General features: G+C 45.0%; 1 protein-coding gene and 1 pseudogene across 2 annotated transcripts in view; both read left to right on the top strand.

The window, feature by feature from the left end:
• Window positions 1–19,943, top strand: part of MC2R (melanocortin 2 receptor) — a 38,731-nt gene extending 18,788 nt beyond the window's left edge. Inside the window, exon 3 of one of the 2 annotated variants that reach the window (XR_012498807.1) lies at window positions 5,884–5,970. Coding sequence is in view for 1 of the 2 variants with exons in the window: in XM_074340430.1 (XP_074196531.1) it covers window positions 17,239–18,132 (894 nt within the window). In the remaining variant the exon portion in view is untranslated. Of the gene's footprint in view, window positions 1–5,883; window positions 5,971–17,114 lie in introns of those variants that run through there. The other variant, XM_074340430.1, reaches the window with a different exon arrangement.
• Window positions 19,944–21,402: 1,459 nt separating this feature from the next.
• Window positions 21,403–22,665, top strand: LOC109438693 (ribosomal protein eL22-like 1; annotated as a pseudogene).
• Window positions 22,666–24,945: the final 2,280 nt, after the last annotated feature.

The following is a 24,945-nucleotide window of genomic DNA, read 5'->3' as shown; positions in this document are numbered from 1 at the left end:
TGCTCCAGAGGTGACCCTTGTGTCGTGTCTATTATTTTGTTAAAGTTGAGCTTTAATTGCTTTTGGCTTGTCAGTAGGTGGGACTGACTCCTAGGCTGACTAGTGAGAATTCACTATGCCCACAATGGATTAGCTGCTGTGTGAGCATTAGCCCTTCAGATGAGGCTTGGCCCCTATGTGCTCTTGTGCCTATAGAGAATTCCCTGTGGGTGTGTCACTTGTAGGTCAAACCCAGTAATACTCTGGTTTGGTCTGGAGTTGGACTCTGGGTGTGTTGAATCTGGTGCCTCTTGGTCTGGGCCCTGGTCTAGGGCAATTTCAGAACAAAACAAATCAACAAACACAACAACAACAACAACAAAGAAAAAACCAAATACACTCACATGTAAGAACAACTGATAACCAACATTCAACATGGGCAAAAATATCAAAAATACAAAAAAAAAAATCAAGAGAGAAAAATGAAAAGAGAGTAGGAAAAGTAGGGCAAGGAAAAGAAAAGAAAAAAGAGAGAGAGAAAAGGGAAAAGGTGTTGATTATATATATATATATGCTAAAAATGATAATACTAAAAAGAAACAAACAAAAAAAGCATCGCCGGTCTTGGCTTAAGCCCACCAAGATATCTCCATGTTGTCCTCTGCTGTACAAAGATTCCTCTGCATCTTGTGGATGCAGAGCTAGCCACCTGGTGTCCAGAGTGACTCTGGCACTGCAGTTCTAGATGAGTGGGGCTATGGGGTGTGGTTGGTAGTTTATACAAAGTCAGTGCAATGTCTGCTCTTGCCTGCACAACCACACGCTTACAGCACCACAGCCAGCCACTGGGAAGTGGGCTTATTCCCTGTGCCCAGGTCTCCTGAGTCTTAGGGCACTTCTTCCATCAGGGGTGTGGGGGCGTGAGATTTCTGTGCTGCTGAAAGCCCAGAGCTGCCTCTGCCACACTCTGCTGACCCCTGCATGTGTCTCCACAGCTGTAATTACCCTGTAAGCAACCCAGAAAATGTTGGGGCTGAAAAGACCTGTTTTTTCCGTGTCCCTGCCCAGTTTCTTCCCTAGGTCACAGCTCCAAAACTGGCTTTTTCCAGATCCTGAGTGCTATAGCAGCTCTGTAATCTGACACTACTCCTCAGTTCAGGGACCAGCTTAAGACTCTGGAAGGGCTGGGTAGGATTTCTGTGGGAGAGTGGGGGGAAGGGCGCAGGTATGGCATTTGTTTTTTGTCTGACCTAGGGCCCAGCTGGAGATCTCAGCTGAGGTTACTGCCTCAAATGCTGGATAGCTACTCTCTAGGCAGGTGAGATCAGCTATGGGTCACTGGGAGAGAGCCCAGAGCCAGGGTGCTGCAGTATCTAGTCTGTGTCCTGAGGCTCCATGTCCCTGCAGCCGCGGATGTGGGCTGGGTCTCCACACCACTCCCTTCCCTCTTCCCCTGCTTGCCTGGTTTGCCCAGTGTGGGGACAGAGTCCCAGAGAGCAGTTTGCAGGCTCTCAGCCTCATGTCGAAAGGTGCTGGCTCAGTTATTAGATGGCCATCAGCTGTAATCAGATGGCCATCTGCTGTGTCTGGGTGGCCATCAGCTGTTACTGGTTAGCCATTAGACACTAATATAACTGTCGTGGCTATGCTAGGGTTGGTTGGCAGAGAAGCGGATGGTGGATTTGCGGATCATGTGGATCTCGCTTCCTATATCTCCAACCCAGCTGCCAACGAGAATATAGTGGTATAAACCCCCCAGCTATGGCTCCATTGGTGTTCCTTTTTGGCCTCACCATATCCTGCATTCTTGTGTGGGGAGCGAGAGCTGAGACCCTGCATGACACCCACCTTCAAGTAATCCTTATGCATGTCACTTAGCTGTTCTGTGTGATGAGCAGAGAGTCCTTTGATGTGTTATAGATGTTCAATTTGTGGTAAGTTCCGGAGGAAAACTCATGAAGCCCATCTCACTGCCACCATTCCTATGACGTCCTCTTTTTACCTCATCTTTTTAGATTGCGTATGTTCCTTCCCAGAATTCAGTCTGTTATAGTGATATTAATGAACTTCTGGGCATGTATGATATTATAATGATGGTATAATGAGGCTAAGGTGAGATGGAGGTCGTTGTAGCCTCTACTAAGCAGGTGTGAGTGAATGGTCTAATCTAGTTAGGTAGTGTAGGGATGGAGTCCCAGAGAGCAGTTTCCAGGCTCTGGACCACATGTGGAAAGCTGCTGGCTCGGGTAGTAGATGGCCGTTAGCTGTGATCAGATGGCCATCAGCTGTTACTAGCTGGCCATCAGCTGTAACCAGTTAGCCATTAGCCACTAATATAACTGTTGTGGCTACACTGGCAAGGCAGTTGGCAGAGAAGCGGACAGCGGATTGCTGCTAGCAAGTGAGGTTCGCAAGCGGATTGTGGGTTGTGGATCGTGTTGATCCTACTTCCTGTGTCCCACCAGTGAGACTGGGGTGTAGGAAGACCCTCGTTGTGGTACTGGCGGATGTTTGCTTTTGTGTCTCGACCAGCCACCATAGAGACTCCCCCATCTATGGCTCTATTGTTCCTTTTTGGCCTCATCATATCCTGCGTTCTTGTGCGGGGAGTGGGAGCTGAGACCCTGCATTACAGGTAGTTGTTGTCTTTTAGTGTCCTCACAGTGATTAATGGTTAGGGCAGATAAGGGAAGAATTTGAGAGGTCTCTAGGCGATGCGCCCCATAGATTGTGTTGGACATTGTGGGGACAGAGCCCCAGAGAGTAGTTTACAGGCTCTTGGCCTCACGTGGAAGGGTGCTGGCTCGGGTGGTGAATGGCCGTCGGCTGTGGCTGATTGCCTGTCGGCTGTGGCCGGTTAGCCGATTGGCCACTGGTATAACTGCTGCGGCTACGAAGGATTGCCAAGGATTGCCGAGGAGCCGAGCAGAGCCTAGCAGAGCCGAAGAGAGCGGAAGAGGAGGGCCGAGGAGAGCGGAAGAGGAGAGCCGAGAGAGAGGAACAGAGTCGAGAGAGTGGAGAAGAGTTGTCGGTCGGTCGGTTGGCGGAAAAGCGGTCGGCAGGTCGGCGTCCGGTGGGCCCAGCCTCCAGTGAGACCGTGGTGGTATGGCTCCCCTACCTACGGCTCCGTGGGTGTTCCTTTTCGGCCTCACCATATCCTGCGTTCTTGTGTGGGGAGCGGGAGCAGAGACCCCGCAGGCCGCCCCGCCTGAAAGATGGCGCGGCGAGAAGGCCTCCGCGCATGACAAATGGCGCAGCGAGCAGGGTATGGTGTTGGCTGAAACTCTCCGGAATATACTGGAGAAGTTTACACGTATAAAAGCTCACCTTCCTAAGCAGAATATGGTGCCGGCCAACACCTACCGAAGCATGGTGGAGCGGTTTGTGTGTGTGAGAGTCCAGCTTTGGAACGCCCATGGGGAGCGAGACCAGGAACGGGAGGCACGGTCTGCCTGGGAGACTCAAGCCTCCAGCTGGCATATCACCCTCTTGGCCATGGACGGCATTGCCTGCATTTTGGTGATCTGCTGCGGACTTAAGCTCCGAGAGTTGTGGACATCTGCCGCGGAGGACTCCACCCACTCAGACACCTGGCACGGTGAGCAAGATTCCAACCAGATAGGAATGGAGTCTGACTCTGGGCAGGAGGATGTGTGGCCCCCACACAGTGCATGGTGTTCGGTGGCCACTGTTCTCAGGAGTTGGACCCCCAAGGAGGGGTGAGAGGACATGGACAGCTCTCCGGCCAGTGTGGAGAGGGCCCTGCAGGCTCTGGCTGAGCGGTTGCTGGAGGAGGAGAAGGCTACAGCCGGCCGCGTGGGCTGGATGTTCCTCACGGCCTTGAGTCTCAACACGGAAAATGCACTTAATGAAATGGTCCAGGTGCCTGACCAGGTGTCCTGGTTGGAAGCGCTGGAAGCCCGGGTCCGCCTGTTAGAACAGGGGCCCCACAGTGGAGACTCTGAGGCAGAGGCAGAGGAAGCAAGTGGAGACAATGTAGCTCCCAACCCCCAAGCCCGACCAATCTTAAAGCAAAGGGTAAAACGTGAGCAACCTTTGGGCCCTGAGGGCATTGCTGCCGGCAACCCAGCTGTGACTGAGTTCACAATCTACACCCCTTACACTCCCACTGAGTTGCAGGAGCTGGGGAGGCGGTACAGACAGCGCCCTGGAGAGCCAGTCTCGGCTTGGCTATTACGTTTATGGGATGAGGGAGCAGACAGCATTCTCTGCTCCCCAGGCGAGATGGAAAAGCTAGCCTTCGTGACAGTGCATCCGTCCCTGCGACAAAGGTTACAAAACTGCCATAGATTGGCCAACAACCAGGGCAACCATTCTCTAATGGCATGGCTCACTGCTGCGGTACGCACAGTATGGGAACAGGCTGGCGAGCTGCCAGACACTGTGAGTCAATGGCAGTCATATACAGAACTTACACAAATAATCTGTGAAATGGGTATGAGACATGCTATTTTTAACCTAAACATGCAGGGCCCAGATGACGAGCTTTTTACTGCCAGCATGAGAGATCTGGTTTTGGACACTGCACCTGCGAGTGCTTTTGGATCCTTGGTTGCTATTCTTACACCGTATGTAGGGCGACGGATCCATGAAGTTACAACTGCCATGGCCACTCTAGGGGATGTTGAAAGCCGGAGGCAAAGGAAGTTAAGACAGGAGGTCTGCGCAGTTGAGACCTGGAAGCCCAAACCAAAGGTAAAGGGGCGAGGTCGCGGGCCTTAGAGAGTAACACGCGCACAGATGTGGCGTGATCTCGTGGCAGCAGGGGTCGATAGGAAGAAAATAGACTGACAACCCAATGCACTCCTGCTGGAACTTTGGAAACAGTTGCGTCCGGAACAACAATTCCGGAGAAGCATAAAAGAGGAGTCTGGGAAAGCGTGACCTGTGTCCCTCCAGGACTTCATGCAGCCGCTTGAGGCCAACCCCTTTCAGCTTGATTAGTGGTGGGGCCACGGTACCCGGTCAGAGGGGATGAGCAGGGACGGGAGGCCCCACGTGGAACTGTCCATACATTGGTCCCCTTCAAATGTACAGAGGGTTTTGGCTTTAATTGACACTGGTGCAGACTGCAGTCTTGTTTATGGGAACCCAGAACTGTTCCCCGGACAAGCAATCTGTATTGATGGCTACGGGAGAAAGACTGTGACTGTGAAAGCCGTTTCCTTACCACTGGGTATAGGAAGGCTTCCTCCTCGTACCTACAAGGTTTATGTCTCCCCCGTTCCGGAATATATTCTAGGGGTGGACGTGCTACATGGCCTCAGCTTACAGACATCGGTAGGAGAGTTCCGTCTCCGGATCCGGGTGGTGAAAGCGGTGACACGTGGGCATGCTCACCTCCCTCCTCAAGTGTTGCCACAGCCCTGGCGTGTGGTTACAGTGCGACAGTACCGCCTGCCAGGAGGACAGGAGGAGATTGGTCGTACAATATTGGAATTGGAAAAGGCACATATAGTGAGGCCAATGCACAGTCCCTTTAACTCCCCAGTATGGCCTGTCAAGAAGCCAGATGGGACCTGGCGAATGACTGTGGACTATAGGGAGTTAAATAAGGTGACGCCACCCTTACACGCTGCAGTGCCTTCAATTCATGATTTAATGGATCGTCTGTCCGCCTGGGGACATATCACTATGTAGTGGACTTGGCCAATGCTTTTTTCTCCATTGACATTGCACCCGAGTGTCAAGAGCAGTTTGCTTTTACGTGGGATGGGCGTCAGTGGACTTTTCAAGTCCTTCTGCAAGGATACTTGCACAGCCCCACTATCTGCCATGGGCTTGTGGCCCAGGATTTGGCACAGTGGGATCACCCATCCTCTGTGGCCTTGTTTCATTATGTTGATGACATTCTGTTAACTTCAGATTCTCTTTCTGATTTAGAGCAAGCAGCTCCCTCTCTTCTCCGCCACCTGAAGTCAAGTGGCTGGGCGGTGAACGAGGAAAAGGTCCAAGGCCCTGGCTTATCCGTCAAGTTTTTGGGTGTTGTGTGGTCGGGTAAGACAAAGGTTATACCTGAGGCAATCATTGATAAGATACAAGCTTTTCCCCGGCCGACCAAGGTCTCTCAACTGCAGATGTATTTAGGTCTGCTAGGATATTGGCAGGCGTTTGTACCCCATTTAGCACAAATGGCAAGGCCCTTGTACAATATGATAAAAAAGGGGGCCTCATGGGATTGGACTGAGGCTATAGAGCAAGACTTCATTGCCACGAAATGGGCAGTGCAGCAGGCACAGGCTCTGCAAGTAGTGGACCCCGGCCGCCCATTTCACTTGATGTTCACGTAACCCAAGAGGGGTACGGATGGGGCCTCTGGCAATGGCAGGAGCGTCTCCGGTTGCCAGTGGGATTTTGGTCCCAATTATGGAAAGGAGCGGAGGTTCGCTACTCTCTAATAGAGAAACAGCTGGCTGCTGTGTATGCAGCCCTAGTGGCCACAGAAGCCATCACAGGAACAGCACGCGTGTTGGTTCGAACAACGTATCCTGTCCAGGGGTAGGTCCGTACATGGACCCAGGGACCCAAAACGGGGGTGGCACAGACCACCACCCTCGCCAAGTGGGGTGCCTACTTGGAGCAACGTAGCACCCTTAGTTCAAGCCCTTTGAGCACAGAGCTACAACAGGTCCTGGGGCCTGTGGAGCTTGTAGCCCAGGCTGAGCCAAGTACTCTGCCTAGAGGGGAGGACTTGGAGCCCTCGCCCTACAAAGAAGGACAGTCCCCAGTACCTGAGGATGCCTGGTTTACCGATGGTTCTAGCCGAGGGGCTGCAGCTGTTTGGACGGCTATTGGTGTGCAGCCCAAAACAGACACCATTTGGTTTGATACTGGGACGGGCCAGAGTAGCCAGTGGGCTGAATTACGGGCTGTGTGGATGGTAATCAGCCACGAGCCTGGGCCCCTAGTTATTTGCACTGACAGCTGGGCGGTGTTCCGGGGCCTAACGTTGTGGCTCCCTACATGGAAACACCAAAACTGGTTGGTGGGACACCGTCCACTGTGGGGTCAAGCCATGTGGCAGGACCTCTGGGACCTAGGGCAGAGAAAGGAGGTGACCTTAATGCATATCACAGGTCACTCCCCCTTAGTGTCCCCAGGTAATGATGAAGCAGACACCCTAGCACGGGTACGATGGTTAGAGCGGGCTCCTGCCACTGATGTGGCCCACTGGCTGCATAGGAAATTGCAGCACGCTGGAAGCCGAACCATGTGGCAGGTGAGCAGACGCTGGGGCCTGCCTTTGAAATGGCAGGAGATAGCAGATGCCTGCTATGACTGTGCCGTCTGTGCCCAGGACAGCCCCCAAAGGCGGAGGCTCCCCTGGGAGACACAGCAGATTACACGAGGGAGAGTGCCCCTCACTCGCTGGCAAGTGGATTACATTGGACCCCTGCCTAAGGCCCGCAATGCGATATATGCATTTACAGCAGTGGACACTGCTACAGGGTTGATGTTTGCTTGGCCCTGTCCGGCTGTGGATCAGCGGCATACAGTGGTCGCCCTTACACAGCTGTGCACCCTCTATGGGCGCCCCCAAGTCATTGAAAGTGACAGGGGTACCCATTTTACGGGGCAAGAAGTGCAGCGCTGGGCTGCCAGGATGGACGTGCAATGGTTGTTTCACACCCCGTATAACCCACAAGCAGCTGGCATGATTGAACGCTATAATGGCCTTTTGAAGCAAGGTCTCCGGGTGTCAAAACACCTCCCACGATGCGTGACTGGGCCTCTTGTCTATGGGACGTCCTGAGAGTCCTGAATGAGAGACCACGGAAGGGAGGGCCTGCACCAGTAGAAGCTCTGCTACATCGAACGGCCACTCCCATTCAATTACAAGTTACCACCAGGGAGACTCTGTTAAAGCCAGGCTACGGCAGAAATGGGAACATTTTGCTGCCAGCACCCACATGCTTGAAAGCAGGGGAACGGCAGCAATGGACTTGGCCCTGGCAGGTCAAAAGCCCCCACTGTCGGTGATTAGGTCTGATAGCCCCATGGGGGGCCGGTTTGACTCATGATTTGCAAGTGACGCCAGGGGTGGTGGCTGAGTGGCCACCGCAAGTGACTGTAGTATACAGAAGTCCCGATACTGGGATGATTTTGCGAGGAAACTATGTGCTCTCACTATGGCCTATTATGGGGTCCCCTGTTCTGTTACATGTTGAAACTATGCAAGGGACCCCAAGTACTGCCATAAAGATCTGGTACCACAAACCGGGAAAGGCCAGTGGCAGCGACCCTCCTTTCCCAGGACAAAAAGCTAGCATGTATCCTCCGAGATGGAAGGGATTTGCCGTTGTTGGTTCCTAAGACTACTGTTTCTTTTCATCCGTAGGTGTCAGTAGGCTAATACGGCACAGGGACCCTCGTCGAAGACGCTTGTCGCGTAGATTGTGAGGCGAGAACCTGTAGGGGTGGAGTGTGGGGACAGAGCCCCAGAGAGTAGTTTACAGGCTCTCAGCCTCACGTGGAAAGGTGCTGGCTCGGGTGGTGAATGGCCATCGGCTGTGGCTGATTGGCCGTCGGCTGTGGCCGGTTAGCCGATTGGCCGCTGGTATAACTGCTGCGGCTACGAAAAATTGCCGAGGATTGCCGAGGAGCCGAGCAGAGCCGAGCAGAGCCGAAGAGAGCGGAAGAGGAGGGCCGAGGAGAGCGAAAGAGGAGAGCCGAGAGTAGAGGAGCAGAGTCGAGGAGAGTGGAGGAGAGTCGTCGGTCGGTTGGCAGAAAAATGGACAACAGGTTGCATGTCTGGTGAACCCAGCCTCCAGTGAGACCATAGTGGTATGACTCCCCTACCTATGGCTCCGTGGGTGTTCCGTTTTGGCCTCACCATATCCTGCGTTCTTGTGTGGGGAGCGGGAGCAGAGGCCCTGCAGCTGCCCCGTACGACAGACATGCAGGAATGCAGAGACCCAATTACCTGTTTCTAACTGCCTGCCTTATTTCCCCTGAGAGACGTGATCCCCATAAATCTCTGTGGGCAGTTGAGGGACGGGATGTCTCTCTTCTGTATTTGCTTCCTGCTAGACAGAGGTGATCTGTTCCTACCTATTGGGGATTCAGAGAACTCTCATGCTATCTGATCTTAAATAAAAAAGAGTAGTCTCATATCTGCTCTGATCAGGGTGCACTGGAAGTCTTGCTGGGACATTATTCATATCCCAAGGCCCCTAGACAAGGAGAGACAGATTTTAGTTAATCAATTAAAAGCGATGGCCCCAGAAACAGGACTCAAGTCCATTTATCTTAATTTCAAGTGGCAATTATTCACCCAGGGGTTAGGTCTGGAATGGCCTGGAAGAGTGTTAAAGTCCATTTAGCTTTATTTCAGATGGCGTTTATTTATCCAAGAGTTAGGTCTGTGATGGCCTTGGGAGAATGTTGGGCTACAATCATTACAGTTAAAAAGCTTAAGTCACAGGCTTTTAAGTAGTTATTTGAAGCAGGGGTGAGAGACATCTGTGATTTAGGGTAGGAGCAATCTTTAGGGTTAAGAAACTGATTTGCAAAGTGATTAAGACCAGGGCTAGGGAGCTAAGAAATTCGGGAAAAGGAGACTTAAAATTCTTATAGTGGAGGGGCTTACAATTTCTATAGCGAGGGGGCTCTCCCATATCACCTCCACCTTGTTCATGCTAAGGTCATATTTTCCCAGACTGCCTCCAGCCTAAGATTGAGCACAGTGGCAGTACTGGCGCTGACCTATTTCTAGAGGACCCAGGATTCCTCTAACTGACAACTTTGGCTTCAGGACTCCCCATTGGCCAGGTCAAAATCTTCTTAGAGCTGTGCCACAGTCTGAGGTTCTTCCTACTCCATCCTCCTTTCTTCCCACTCTCCATCCCCAGGAGTCAAAACTGCCTCACAATTTGAAGCCTCCCCTGCCTGCTTCTGCTGCCTCTCCCCTTCATCCTTCATAGGTATTTCTAATCCCATCTTGTTATCTGCTTCTCAGAGACCCTAAGTCACAATGGGGAGAAGATATACACACTCATATTTGCTTGTACATGCATACAGAAACTCCAGAAGAAGAATAGTAATGGGGCATATGAAATAAATAGTTGGGAGGGAGACTTTTTACTACTCAAACATATCTACACATATACATATATAAATACATATGACTGTATATAAATATATATTGATATAGGATTCTGATGTCTGGTGCCCAGGGTTCGTGGCCTCACGTACTCGAAGAATGAGAACGCGGACCCAGAGAGGTAAATTGAAGCAGTAAACAGTTTTACTGCAAAAGCAAAAAGTGCAAGGGTACAGCTCTCTGAAGAGAGGGGGGATCCGGACGGAATACCCCACAGACTAAACTAAGCTGGAGACTGTATGTCCTTGGGACCCCTGATCTTTAAGTTGTTTACCAGGAGCCAGTTGGGCTCCCCCACCCACTTCCCCTTCCAGCTCCTGGGCTGGTATCTTGGCTGACTCTGCAGTCTGACGCAGTAGACCCTCCCATCTAGCTTCCTTTTTTACATTTTTTTTTTTTTGTTAGCTGCTGTTCTCTTTGGCCTTGATGCCCTCCTCTTCATGTCCCAGACTGCCCATGATTTTCCCATCTCACTCTGAGACTGTTTGTCTGGGCTTTGATGTCCTCTACTGCAGTCCTGTCCCTAACTGCCTATGACTTTTCGATCTCAAAATGACTGATTCAAAGAATGAAATAAAAATGTTGAATGCACCTCATGAAAACAAACCAGCACAGAAGCTGGGATGCTAAAAGCAGCTCTGTGATACTGTGATTTATAATAAGAAAATTGTAGTTGGTCTTCCTCCTCTTTTCTGGCACGGAGCTCCTAAAACCATTGGAATTTTGTAAGTGATGAGAGCAATTAAGGCGTCTTTTGTTATGTTAATGAGGTAACTTTCGGAAAGCCCCTCGGTAACCTAAGGAGGGGGGCTTGTTGCCAGGGGGCCCAATCATGTGCCCATCCAGTTGGAACTTTTAGTCCCACCCCACTGACCTCCAGGGCAGGGAGAGGGGCTGGAGGTTGAATCAACCACCAAGGGCTAATTATTCAATCAACCATACCTGTGTACTGAAGCCTCAATAAAAACCGAAAAAGATAAAGTTTGAAAAGCTTCCGGGTTGGTGAAGATGTGGAGATTAAGGGTAGAGTGGTGTACTCAGAGAGCACGGAAGCTTTGTGCCCTTTCCCTATACCTTGCCCTCTGCATCTCTTCCATATCACAGTTACTGAGTTACATCCTTTTATAATAAACTGGTAATCTAGTAAGTAAATTGTTTTCCTGAGTTCTGTGAGCCACTCTATCAAATTAATCAAACCCAGTGAGGGGGGTTTTGGAATCTTCAATCTATAGCTGGTCAGTCAGAAGCATGGTGACAATTTAGACTTGCAGACTAATCTGAAGTGGTGTAGGACTTAAGCCCTTAACCTGTGGGATCTGATGCTATCTCCAGGTAGATTGTCAGAAATGAGTTGAATTGCAGGACAGCTAGCTGGTGTCTGAGAATTGCTTGGTGTGGAGGAAAAACCACACATTGGAATCAAAAGCTTTTAATTCATTCAGAAGTAACCCAGAACTCCACACCATGCATACACCTCCACCCAGGCCAGTCCCAGCCACACCCAACAGCTCACATAGACCACCTCAGAACCCAGAGTTCAGTTCCTATGCTAGCTCTCTATAAAGCATAGGTTGCAATAATCTATCACCTGGAAAAGCCTGATAACCCTATAATAAAACTCACTCACCCATTCAGTAAGAAAATAAGCCATGGTATACTCCTTCCCAGCTGCTCTCCAGAAAAGCATTACAAGAAACCCCCAATAGCATAGAGAACATGCTGCTAACATTTTCAGAAAGATTCAGGGGAGCCCCCAAAATACAGCCCTCTGTCTCCAGGATGCCTGCAGCCTTTCTACTCAAGGCCTCCAATGGCCTTTTTCAACCAAAAGTAGGGATTGTAGGGCCTTTCTCTTCTCTGAATTTCTTTAATAATCTTTGAGAGACAGAAAGTGATTTAGTTTTCATTTTCTACTAAAGGCAATAAAATTTCCTTATCAGAATAATATTTACAGAGGTGCTTAGATTAACTGATTTCTTATAACAGATATTCATTTGTGTCATCAAACAGACCTTGATTTAAATCCCAACTCCGCAATTTAAAGCCTACAGAACTTCAGATTAGTATCTTGGCCTCCACCTCAATTTCTCAGATGCAAACTGGGGAGAATACAACAATCTCATACTGTTAACAAGAGGATTAAAATGAGATGTTGCATGCACAGCATGTGGCATAGTAGCAGTTGGCACATAGAAAGAATTTAATAAATACTAGAGCCTTGTCCTTTCTCTTAGATCCCTTCAAAACATAAAAATTGTATTTCTACATTTTCTGCTCAAAGACAATAATGAATATAAAAATCTCATTTTACAGTTGTCATGCTCCCTTTCCTCTTTCAAAGAGTACCTACCAAGTTGAGCTGCCTTACAGTTGTTGGGGCCACATTCATTTGTCCCATGATGCCATTATCTCTGATGATTCATGATCCCCTCAACCTAGCCAAAAAACAAAAGTTGGTTTTGTTTTTCTGTGGAGTTTTATGTGATTATAATTGCCCCAGTTCTCTGCTTTATACCCAAACATACCCCTTCAGGACAAATAAATCTGCAAAGGTGGTTTCTGGATACAGACGCTTCAGTTATGAAAGACTTCCCTCATTTTCTTCATCATTCACTCTCCCATCTCTGGCAACACCACAGAGTTGGTGTCTTCTAAGTTCTTGGTTACTGAAGCTCAAAATGGAGGGGCTTGGTCTTTAGGCAAGAAATTAATCCCAGAGATAAAACAATATCAGAAGGGCTGAAATTTAAAAATCACTCTGTAAACCAAGATTTAGCCATAGTCTAGCTTGATTACTCGGGCTGAATGTGACCTCCATTAGGGGGTGTACGCAAAAGCTGGTCAAGCAATAACCTTACGCTCATAGTGAGAAGCAAATGCCTGACTCAGGTGGATAAGGCCAGAATCCACAGGAAGCAAAAAAACAAAACACCTGCCAGTTTAAGTATAAATTCACTCTTTATTATTGGATAATTCTTGGTGTCATTTGTTAAAATGCTTTGTTTGGCCATCATTTTAGCAACTATTTCAGCTGACAGAAAGCATTCTGAAGAGCACTGATGGTTATTTAACAACCCTCCCTGGAGGAGTGATATAGGAAGTCACTATTTAGTGCACATTTATGTCCAGATCTCCAATGGTCTAAAAGGCACTTTCAAATACAAGTGTAAAAAACAGAGTGTTTGCAAAGAAAACTGTTGTCTCAAAGAATTTGAGAGTTCAATATAAACTTGGAAAAGAATCTCACATTTGGTACTTTTCTCCATAGAGGCTGGAAAATGAACTAATAACATTTGTCAGGTGATAATGAGCACAAATTGGCTCATTTTAATTTTCTACTAAATATCCTATGAATTAGTTAATGTTGTTTTAATCTTTACCAAACACATTTTTAAAAAAGAAACAGCTAAAATGTTTTAAACACCCATTAGATTCTCCTACAATGATGAGTAATTTAACTTTACCTCTTATTTTGAAAGACTATCAAACTGGGGTAGTTTCTTATCAGTATTTGAACATCCATAGTAGTTTATGGCTCTGCCAAATTAAAAGAAAACAAATTTATAAACCTAGTTCTCCCAAATAAAAAATAATTTCTTTACCCTAAAATATAGATATGATGTTAATTTATGAATGCTAGCTAGTTGTGCTAATGCAATGTTCTGTACCAAAAGAGATCATAGTGGAAGAGATGAGGAGATTATCTGAGGCTGGGATCCTGACACATGCATGTAGTTTGGCCAGAAGCAGGTTTCAGTAGAATATTGGATTGAGAGAAGCAGCATGTATTTGAAGGATGGGCATTTATTGCCCAGCACACTGCAAGCCCAGAAAAAAGTGAAAGTACTCTAGAACTGTGTTGCTTGGAGTAAAGAAATCAAGACACAAAAAAGCAGACAGGAGAGAAGCAGGGCTTTGAATTAGTGAGACCAGACACACAGTAAGTAGGGATCATTATCCCGGCTCCTTAAGCCAAAGAACACTTTTGCCTGAAATATTTGGATCATTGAAGTCAGTGAACAGAGGGTCATTGTGAGGTGTTAATGAAGTGTTTTGTTTCTTCTGATTGTCACTTAATGTGTTTTACAACCAATTCCTGAAAAAAAGGGGCCTAGTAATATAATATAACTTATGATATAACCCCAACTGGGCTCTGAGAAGAGAGCTGAGTCAAGAAAATAATAGATGTCACTTTTTGTTGCAATTTGGGTTGGGGTATGGGATGATTTATCTGGTTACTTGCATATATTGTTACCTTTGCTACTTTGAGAAAGGGATGCAGTGTGGCAGTTCAGTGATGGCTCCAGTCCACACCTGCCCAGGATGTAGTACTCATCAGTTACCTAACCTTTCTGGATGGTTTCCCCAATTGTCAAATGGGGAAATAACGTAATCTACCTCATGGGTTTGTTGTGAAAATTAAATGAGTTAGTGCATGTGGAGTATTTAGAATGGTGTCCAGTACACAGTAAGCATTCATAAATACTTATTAGTGTCATCACCCTCTTCAACCAAGAAAGGGGTTACACAGCCCCTGTAGTCCCCACCCACCAGATTGGTGGCAACTCATGAATCCACACTAACAATGGCTGATTGATAGCCTGTTGAAGGTTGCCCCATAGACTACACTACATTTTTCTTCAAATTCAGGACCTTCCTGTCGATTTACAGGATTGGCAGCAGCAGATCAGTAATGCACATTGACTGAAGATGGGTTTCAGAACCACCTCTTTCCAAGAAGTGCCAGAATCTCTGTCAGCACTTTCTTTTTTTATCAATTCTCCTATCAAATGCAGCCAAGATTGACAATACCGGGGGTGCCAAAGAAATGTACACAAGTGGACACTTTGGTCAACGTTGCTCAAGCAGTAGTTTGCCGTAATCAGAAGTATCTGGACACTGATGGTAACCACTTTGAGTACTTCTTGTAGTAGCAGAAGTCAAATGTGACTTGTATTCATCTTTTGTTATCAGTATTTATTGAATATTACAATTTTAATATATTTTTCCTTTCTTAAAATGTGTATACATTTTTTTTGGCATCCTCTGTATATACCAAATATGAGGACATTTCATAGACTCAGGTATAAGAGTCTATAGGTGGTTCATGCTGGGCACAGACGTTGGGATATAGGAGATTAGATACAGATATAGGTATAGGTATAGATATAGATATAGATGTAGATATAGATATAGATACAGATATATATAGATATGTTATAAGGAATTGGTTCACATGATTATGGAGGCTGAGAAGTACTCTCCTGGGTCTCCTGGGTCTTCAGTCTGTAGGCTGGAGACCCAGGAGAGCCAATGGTGTAGCTCTAGTCAGGAAGCCAGCAGGCTCAAGACCCAAGAAGAGCTGATGTTTCTATTCAAGTCCAGAGGCAGCAAAAAACCAATGCCCAGGTCAACAGTCAGACAGTACGTGTTCCCCCTTACTCATTGGTGCCTTCTTGTTCTTTTTAGGCGTCCAACAGATTGGATGAGGCCGTCTACATTGGGAAGGGCAATCTACTTTACTCAGCCAACTGATTCAAATTTAATCTCCTCCATAAACACCCTCACGGCACATCCAGACTGTTTGAACAAATATGGGGCACCCCAGGGACCAGTCAAGTTGACACATAAAATTAACCATCACAGGCTCCATACTTTTCAGTATGTGTGGACACATGAGTGGATGCTGCTAGCATACAGACTTCCCAGGGCTTAAACAGTTAGAACTAGAGTAACAAATTATCCTTGTTTGCCTGGAACTAAGGGGGTGCCTAGGATGCAGAACTCTCAGTCCTAGGCAAACAGGGACAAATTGGTCAGCCTAGGTAGAACCCTATCAGCAGCTACCACCTACCACTCCACTCTTTTCTTAATCATCTACCTACCTAACTCACAAATTTCTACTTTAACACTTAACCTCTGACCCCAGTCTTTGTAAGAAAATTATTAGGTTGGTGCAAAAGTAATTGCAGTTTAAAAAGTTAAAAACAATTGCAAAAACCACAATTACTTTTGCATCAACCTAATAATTCCTTTCCAGGAAAAACCTTAGTTTAAGACAGTAATGAGGACCCTGTGGACTTTGGATCAAAAGCTACACTCCTAGATTCACTCTCCCAAGGGCTGCCTTACAACATGGCAGCTGGCTTCCTGCAATTGGATGCTTGAAAGGAGGGGAATTAAGCTCCATTTCTTGAGGGGTAGAGTATAAAGAATTTGTGGTCAAGTCTTTAAAACCACCATAACGGCAAAGGCAAATTTGATACATTTCATAAAACTACCTGTGTCCAGCCATCTGTAAACTGAATCAGTAAAAATCCCACATGCTCTCACCAGAAACAGACTCCTCAAAGTCACTCAGCTATGATCTAGTCAGTCTTCTGTTTAAGGGAAACCAGGCCCTTTTGCTGCCATAATTCAACTCCAATCTAGAGATACCTTGAAAACATTGGAAATCTCCATAAATACCAGAACTGTGAGTTCTACCTTTGAAACAGAAGTAATAACATGTATTGCATAGCCAACTTTGGGAATGGTACAGCAATACCTTTGCGTTTATCCTATATGCTATGGGGTCAAGCAGTGACCCAGAAAGAAAAGCAGTGAAAGAGAAGGGACCCAAAAATCTCATTAATCCACTAAACCCAGCTACCCCCTCCAAGTCAAAAAAGGGTAGCTGTGTGCTTTCTTGTTTCTACACGTGCCTTTAATTTCTTTTACTTCTTTTCTCATTCTAATCTATCCCACATACAATTGGATTTATGAGAAGAACGGGGGAGGAAAAGGAGAGAGGACAAAAGATAATCTTTATTTTTATCTCTGGACTCAAAATTGTACTAAAGATATTTGTCACCGAGCAGTTAAGATGAGGGTCCAGTAAATTGTTTGATTTAAATGATTATACCATTATATTATATTTCATTGAGGCAATAGAGCTTTCTTAAAGCTAACATGGCTTGTTTTTATTTTGTAGTCTATTTTGCAACTGATGTTCATATATATTCTTTCTTAGGTGACAGTGTGGTTTTTACCTCAGATTTCCCATAAGTACTACAAAGAAGAAAAGATTCTGAAGAATTAGTCAAGTTTACTATCAAGTCCGAGTAACATTTCTGACTTCACCACAAGGAGGAAAAATGAAGCACATAATCAATCTGTATGAAAACATCAACAACACAGCAAGAAATAATTCAGACTGTCCTCATGTGGTTTTGCCAGAAGAGATATTTTTCATAATATCCATCGTCGGTGTTTTGGAGAATCTGATTGTCCTCCTGGCTGTGATTAAAAATAAGAATCTCCAGGCACCCATGTACTTTTTCATTTGCAGCTTGGCCATTTCTGATATGTTGGGCAGCCTGTATAAGATTTTGGAAAATATTCTGATCATGTTCAGAAACATGGGTTATCTCAAGCCTCGTGGCAATTTTGAAACCACAGCTGATGATATTATCGACTCCCTATTCATCCTTTCCCTACTTGGCTCCATTTTCAGTCTGTCTGTGATCGCTGCTGACCGCTACATCACAATCTTCCATGCTTTGCAGTACCACAGCATTGTGACCATGCGCCGCGCCATTGTGGTCCTGATGGTCATCTGGATATGCTGCACATGCAGTGGCATCACCATGGTGATCTTCTCCCATCACATCCCCACAGTGATCACCTTCACATCGCTGTTCCCTCTGATGTTGGTCTTCATCCTGTGCCTCTATGTGCACATGTTCTTGCTGGCACGTTCCCATGCCAGAAAGATATCGACACTTCCCAGAGCCAACATGAAAGGGGCCATCACATTGACGATCCTGCTCGGGGTCTTCATCATCTGTTGGGCCCCCTTTGTCCTTCATGTCCTCTTAATGACATTCTGCCCAAGTAACCCTTACTGTGCCTGCTACATGTCCCTCTTCCAAGTGAATGGCATGTTAATCATGTGCAATGCAGTCATTGACCCCTTTATATATGCCTTCCGGAGCCCAGAGCTCAGGGAAGCATTCAAAAAGATGATCTCCTGCAACAGCTACCACTAGAATTATTGGTCCTTGATTTTAGGAGCCATAGTGATAATATTGTCAAGTGACAGAATAACATGACATACCAACAAATACCAATGTTCCCAACTACTCTTTTCTTTCCCTAGTATGCATGAGGATTATCCCATTTACTAGTATTTGCAATAGTTTAGTTCTATGTAAACAGTCATGCTGTAGTATAACTTTTATAACTAGAGAGACAAAATAATGTATTGAAAGAAAGACAGAATACAAAGCACATACAGCAATATAAATTTGAAAGCTTTAGTCTAAAGCAATAACTTGTTCTTCTATAGATATCTAGCAAGCCTATAGATCTCTACTGGCCTTTCCAGGCTGGACATCACTATAACTGCTTTCTAGAAGTTAATGTACTAGCATAAGTACTCAAGCCAGAAACTTTGTAAGTCAAAGATGCCAATAAATTACTGCAGCTGAATTTGCCTGTCCCACACTTCCATACAGAATCCCTGCGCTCCCTCCTTCTCACCTGCCTGGCTCATTGTATGCCATCCCAAATCTTTTTGGAGGCAAGCAGGGTATAAATTATAAATGTCAAACAACTCTTTGAGATTTCAAGAATAAAGAAACCTTCTCATTTAGTCTTCTTCGCTCACTCAGTATCCCACTGGCTTTAAACTCCTTTCCTGGTTAAAACTCCTCATGCTTTAGAAGCATAATTTCAAAGGAGGAAAAAAAATGTAATCCATTTGATTCTTATGTGGGAATAAAGACCAGAGGAAAATTGTGACTACCTGAAGAAGGTATAACCAATCTTTGTGAATTTGTCCAAATATAGAAGTAAAGGAAAAGAGACCCCAAATTCCAATATGTATTTTGTGGAATAATGTGAGAGAGGAGAAAGGAGAGAGGGAGAGAGAAATAGAGAGAGATTTAGCTCATTCACCATGCTTTTGGACTGTGGGGAAAACTAAGACCAAAATAACATGTCAGGAACAGTGCTATTTTTGGGACCCAAGCCATAGACTGCTGAGAAACATTTTACCTCCTTCCACAGATGAATCTGAGAGGCAGATCCAATCACTAGAAAATTTCATCCTACCATCAGCCACAGGACAGATGCCAGCTATTGAAAAGTGGCATTGCCAATGGGAATAAATGACACATAATTTATAAATTCATCCATTTTCAATAGCTGAAAATAAAGCTTAAAGAAAAAGCAACTTCTTTCCATCCATAGTGTCTGCACCAATCTGCAATCCCACCATCAGTGCACGAGGGATCCCTTTTCTCCATATCCTCGCCAACACTTCTTGTTTGTTGATTTATTGATGATGGCCATTCTGACAGGAGTGAGGTGGTATCTCATTGTGGTTTTTATTTGCCTTTCTCTAATGATTAGTGAGATTATTACCCAGCAATTCCACTCTTAGGTATCTATCCAGAGAAATCCAAAACACTAATTCAAAAAAGTTTATGTACCCCTATGTTTATTGCAGCACTATTCACAATAGCCAGGATATGGAAACAACCAAAATGCCCATCGGTAGACGACTGGATTAAGAAACTGTGGTACATTTATACAATGGAGTATTACTCGGCGATAAGGAAGAATTAAATATTACCATTTGCAATGATACGGATGGACCTAGAGAACATTATGCTAAATGAAATAAGTCAGACGGAGAAAGACAAATATCATATGATCTCACTTTTATGTGGAATCTGAAGAATAGAATAAATGAACAAACTAATCAGAAACAGTCTCAGAGATATAGAGGAAAAACTGAGGGTTGCTAGATGGGCGGGGGTGGGGATGAGGGAGAAAGTGAGGGGATTAGAAAGCACAATCGGTAAGGACAAGACAGCCACAGGGATACAAAAGACAGTTTGGGGAATATAATAAATAATGCTGTAAAGATTTTATAAGGTATCTAATGGGCACTTGTCTTATTAGGGGGACCACTTCATGGACAGTGTAGGGGCCTGACCACTGCAGTGTACACCTGAAGGTGAATAACAATGAATGTCAACTATAATTTAATACACATCTAATCACAGGATGTGGAGTACAGCTTAAGGAATAGTGTCAGTGGAACTGTAACATATATACGATGTCAGAGGGCTAGTAGATTGGGGGAAGAGGGTTATCACTTTGTGAGGGGTATTAATGTCAAACTATTACAATGTTTTGTACACCTGAAACTAATAAGAAAAAAAAAAAAAAAAAGAAAAGAAATAGGAAGTTCTGATCATAAGGCCTTATTAAGTTGGAGAATAACTTAAAGGGGTGAGTAGTGAAGGAGACCGGAAAGAAGTCGGGTCTTCAGATGGATGGAGCATGGTTGCTCAGGACCCACTGAGAATGACTGTCTTCTGGAAGAGGCAACACCTTACCCTCAGAAGAGTTTTCCCTGAGCTGCTGAGAGCAAAAGCCAGCCACAAACAGGACTGCTGGTCTGGTGATGAGTTTGATATTAGTTGTGGGGAGGGACAGGATCTTAAGAAGCAGAGCAAAAGACATGGATTTAAAAAGAAGGGCTTTTTTCCAGATGGCCTCCATCACAGATAGAGATGAAATCTAAGGTGTGTCTTCTTATCCTCTGTTCTGTAGAAATCCTTTGGTCCTTCTCCCTTACAATCTGGGCTCTATTACTCTAATGCACAGTAACCTGGATTTTTAATATATAAAATACTATGTAAGTTTATTTTTCATAAAATCTAAAGCAAAGGCCTATAAATTATTTTTAAAATGTTATTTTTGTAATGGTGAAATTCAGGAATCAATAACGTAATTAGACTTAGCTAGTTTGCAGTTTGATGCATCATGTAACTCGCTATCTAGCCACCTGTAATCAGACTTAGTTAGTTTGCGGTTAGATCCATCCTGATAGTCCGTTGTTTTCTCTTTATTTCTCCCCTCACTGATTAACTTAAGAACTCTGTTTTCTTCCCTTTCTCAAGGCTACCCATACCTCATTAATCCATTTACTTAGCAGAATCCTAACCTAGAAAGGACAATTTTTTAATCCTAGGGCACCCAGACACTGGAATCTGTTTTGCAACTCCCTTGCAGTTTTTACTGGTAACAGATAAAGCCCCATACCATGGTGGCTAAGTCCAAGCCCACAGTCTGGGGATAACATTATCTTAAAACAGACCAGACCCTAGGAAGCGATGTCAGCTCTCAGAGCTGCCTGACAGACTTCCCTCCTATATAAGAAAAAGCTAATGTAAAGATCAGGGCAATTGTCTACTCGAGACTCTGCCTTGTTAACTAAACTTTCTAACTTCTATTCCTTTTGAGTCTTGTGAATTCACATTCTGTGAATGACCAGGGGTATCCCAAGGCTAAACAATTTCTACTATTAAAATAATAATATATAGCACATTTTTCTGTGATGAAATTGAATATTCTCAATAAAATGTAATCTTTCTTTGATGTTGTGCTATTCTATGATACTACAGAGGTGGGTAGTGCAATTTAACCCCTGCCACAAATGATCCCAAACTGCTGTGCTTATTGAATTCTGCCTTTGTTAATACCTTTGCTACCACTTTCAAGCTCTCAGCTGTCACATCTGACTATTGTCAGAGGAAATCTCCTACCTTTGCCTTCAATTTGTTGTGTTTAATCTAAGAAACAAAATCAATAGGGCTACTCTAATAGTATAAAAGCAAAAGCATAGGCTGTGTGCTAACTCAGAGACATTTTCAATTCTACTTCCTCAGCTATATTCAAATCAGATCAGGGTCTTTATTACTCAGAATTACTGAAAAATTTATGGTTTCCTACCTCTACCTTCATATTCAATTCAAACAAAAACAGTATTGAACTGCGTTCATTTGAGTAAGGAAGATCAACAAGGCTCAGATTTTTCCCTTGATGACTATTTCAAGTCTATTAACAAAATATTAAATCTTAGCTCTCTAATAGCACAGCCTGCCTTCAAGATGGTGCCACAGAAAGTCAAGAAGCCTAAGAGGTCAGTCTGGAAGTTTGGTTTGGACCTTACTCATCCAGTAGAAGATGTATTTTTGATTCTTGAAATTTTGAATAGTTTCTATGGGAGAAGGTTAAAGTCAATGGAAAAACTAGAAATCTTAGGACTGCTGTTCACATTGAACGTTGCAAGAATAAAATGACAGTTGCTTCTGAGACTGTCATTTTTGAAATATCTTACCAAGAAATACCTTAAAAAGAACAGTCTTCATGATTGGCTTCATGTGGTTGCATCTGACAGGGAGACTTACGAACTTCGTTACTTCCAGACTAGTCAAGATGAAGATGGATCTGAGTCTGAGGACTAAGAGAAGCCACCCATTACAGGGCTTTGCTTACTACTCAAACAAATGAGGCATACAGAGAAAGAAACATCCAGAAATGGACTTTAATTTATCAGTGAATAAAAAATGTACTCTGTAAAAAAATTAAATTTTAGAACTGTTTCGCTAATGACATAAGCATATGTTCAGTTTTGTCAATGACCTAGCCTTGGATCAGACAGCTGAGAATCTTAGAAAAAAGATGAAGTACTACAGCTGACTTGATGTCCTCTTTAATGCAGAAGCACACCACTTCTGTGTCCTTTCTAATAAAAAGGGAGAGAAGTTTCCTCTTCCTCTCCCTCTCACTTCCTTATTGCCAAGGCCTGAGTGTTTGTGTTTCCCCCAAATCCACACATGTTGAAATTTTATTCCCCATAGTAGTATTAGGAGGTGGGAACATTGGGAGGTACTTAGATCATGAGGGTGGGACCCTCATGAATGAGATTAATGCCCTTATAAAACAGGCTCCAAAGAGATTCCTCATGCCTTTTGTCAAGTGAGAAAACGAGAGAAGGCATTAGCTATAAACCAGAAGGACTCACCCCACCATGCTGGCACCTGGCCTTCCAGCCTTTAGAACTGGGAAAAATAAATTTCTAGTATTCATACATCACCCAGTCTGTGGTGTTTTATTATAGCGGCCTGAACACACTAAGACCCATCTATTCATGAACAGATATGAGTAATTCAATAAACACCCCATTTCTTCAACCATACATTCAGTGGGCTGAGGTAGGAAAGGGACTGAGAGAGCAGTCAAGGAGTACCCCCAGACCATCTAGTTAAGATCTAGTTAAGACTTACTGAGAAGCATGAGCAAATCAATAACAAATCCTGAAAAGTCAGAGTCAATGTTTCCTGGAGTGTGGGGACATCTAGCAATAACAACAATAACAATAGTGCCTATCTATTACTGAACAGTCAGTACAAGTTAGTACAATTCTGAGCTTTGTGTGCATTAATCCAATCGACAACATTAAGAGTAGTTACTATTACTATCCTAATTTTTTTTAGACGAATAAGCTGAGGTTCCGAGATATTAAGTAACTTCTGTGGCAGCAGAGTCTAAAGTAATCCTTGTGATCCCTGCCTCCTGGTGTTTCACATCTTTGTGTAACCCCGGCCCATTGAGTGTGGGTAGGACTGTGACTTGTTTCTAACCCATAGAATATGGCAAATGTGATGGGTTATCAGTCTCATGACCCTATTACATTATATAAAATACCATCTTGCTAGCAGACTTGCTAGAGAGACTTTGCTTGCTGGCTTGACAAAGTAAGAAGACATTCTGGGAAACCCATGTGACAAGGGGCTATAGGCAGCCTCTAGTTCCTGTGCAAACAGTGGAGCTCTCAGCCCTTAGTGCTGCTGACAGCTATATGAGTCTGGGAGCAGACACTGAGCATCAGATGAGACTGCAATCCAGCCCATGCCTTGATTGCAGCCTTGTGAGACCTGAGCAGAAGATCCAGCTAAGCTGTACCCAATTATGAGCCACGGAAACTGAGATAACAAATGTGTATTGTTTTAAGCCTCTCCGTTCATTGAAATTTGTTAAGCAGGCATGGAAAACTAATATACTTACCCAACTCAAGTTAGTGAGTGCCAGAGTCAGGAGTCAACTCCAGGCTTCAGCGTGGTTCCAGAGTCTACTCTCTGTGTGCTATGATGTTCAACATGAAAAAAAAGAAAAAAAGAAAAAGAAAAAGGCTGTATCATGGCAGAGTGACTATTTACTTTGTCTTATTCCATGGCAGGAGAGGCAAGGCAAGAATACCTGGGGCAAATACTCCTCCCCAAACTGAGCACTTAGTTCCTAAAGTAGGGATGCCACTCAGAGAGAAGGGCACCATTGTCCCCGACCCACGTCCAGAGCCCTGCCTCAGTGATTTTGCCTGAAGGGGGAAGCAGGCCATAAAATAAATAGCTCCAATCTCTTCCCAAAGTAAGTGACTTCATTTTCAACAGAGGATGGAGAATTCTCAGCACTCTCAAGAACAGTGGAGATTGTGGCAAAAGGCAAGTGGGAGAGGAACAACAGATTCATTTGAGATATAGACAACTCTCAGGCCAGGAGGTTGGCTGAGGAAAGCAGGGGAACAGTGGGGATTCTCCTGGGGTCAGAACAAATTTCAATCACTGACCTCTGATACTATCCCTTCAAAGGAGCCCCAAATTTGATTAGTCCTTGGAGCAATTTATGCTGCAGGACATTGTTGAAAACAATAAAGCAATCAGTCAGCAATAATCAGTAGGGTTTAACATCTGGGTATGATCAAGGAAAAGCAGTCAAAACAGCCCTGTCAAACCACTGTCATCCCAAGATGACCTTAAGCAAGCCTAAGTCTGCACCCCCTGAGGGGAAAAACAGAGGCATAATACTGCAGGGTGGGGTGCGGTGGTAGAATTCACTAAAATTATCCAGCAAGTCACTAAACAAATAAACAAGCAACTAATAATAACCAGCCCCAGAACAGGGAGAGGGCCCAGTACCCAGAGTTGCTACTTTGTATTATCTAA

Source organism: Rhinolophus sinicus, linkage group LG09 (assembly GCF_036562045.2).
Source record: "Rhinolophus sinicus isolate RSC01 linkage group LG09, ASM3656204v1, whole genome shotgun sequence".
NCBI lineage: Eukaryota > Metazoa > Chordata > Mammalia > Chiroptera > Rhinolophidae > Rhinolophus > Rhinolophus sinicus.
This window is presented reverse-complemented; position numbering and strand designations above follow the sequence as displayed.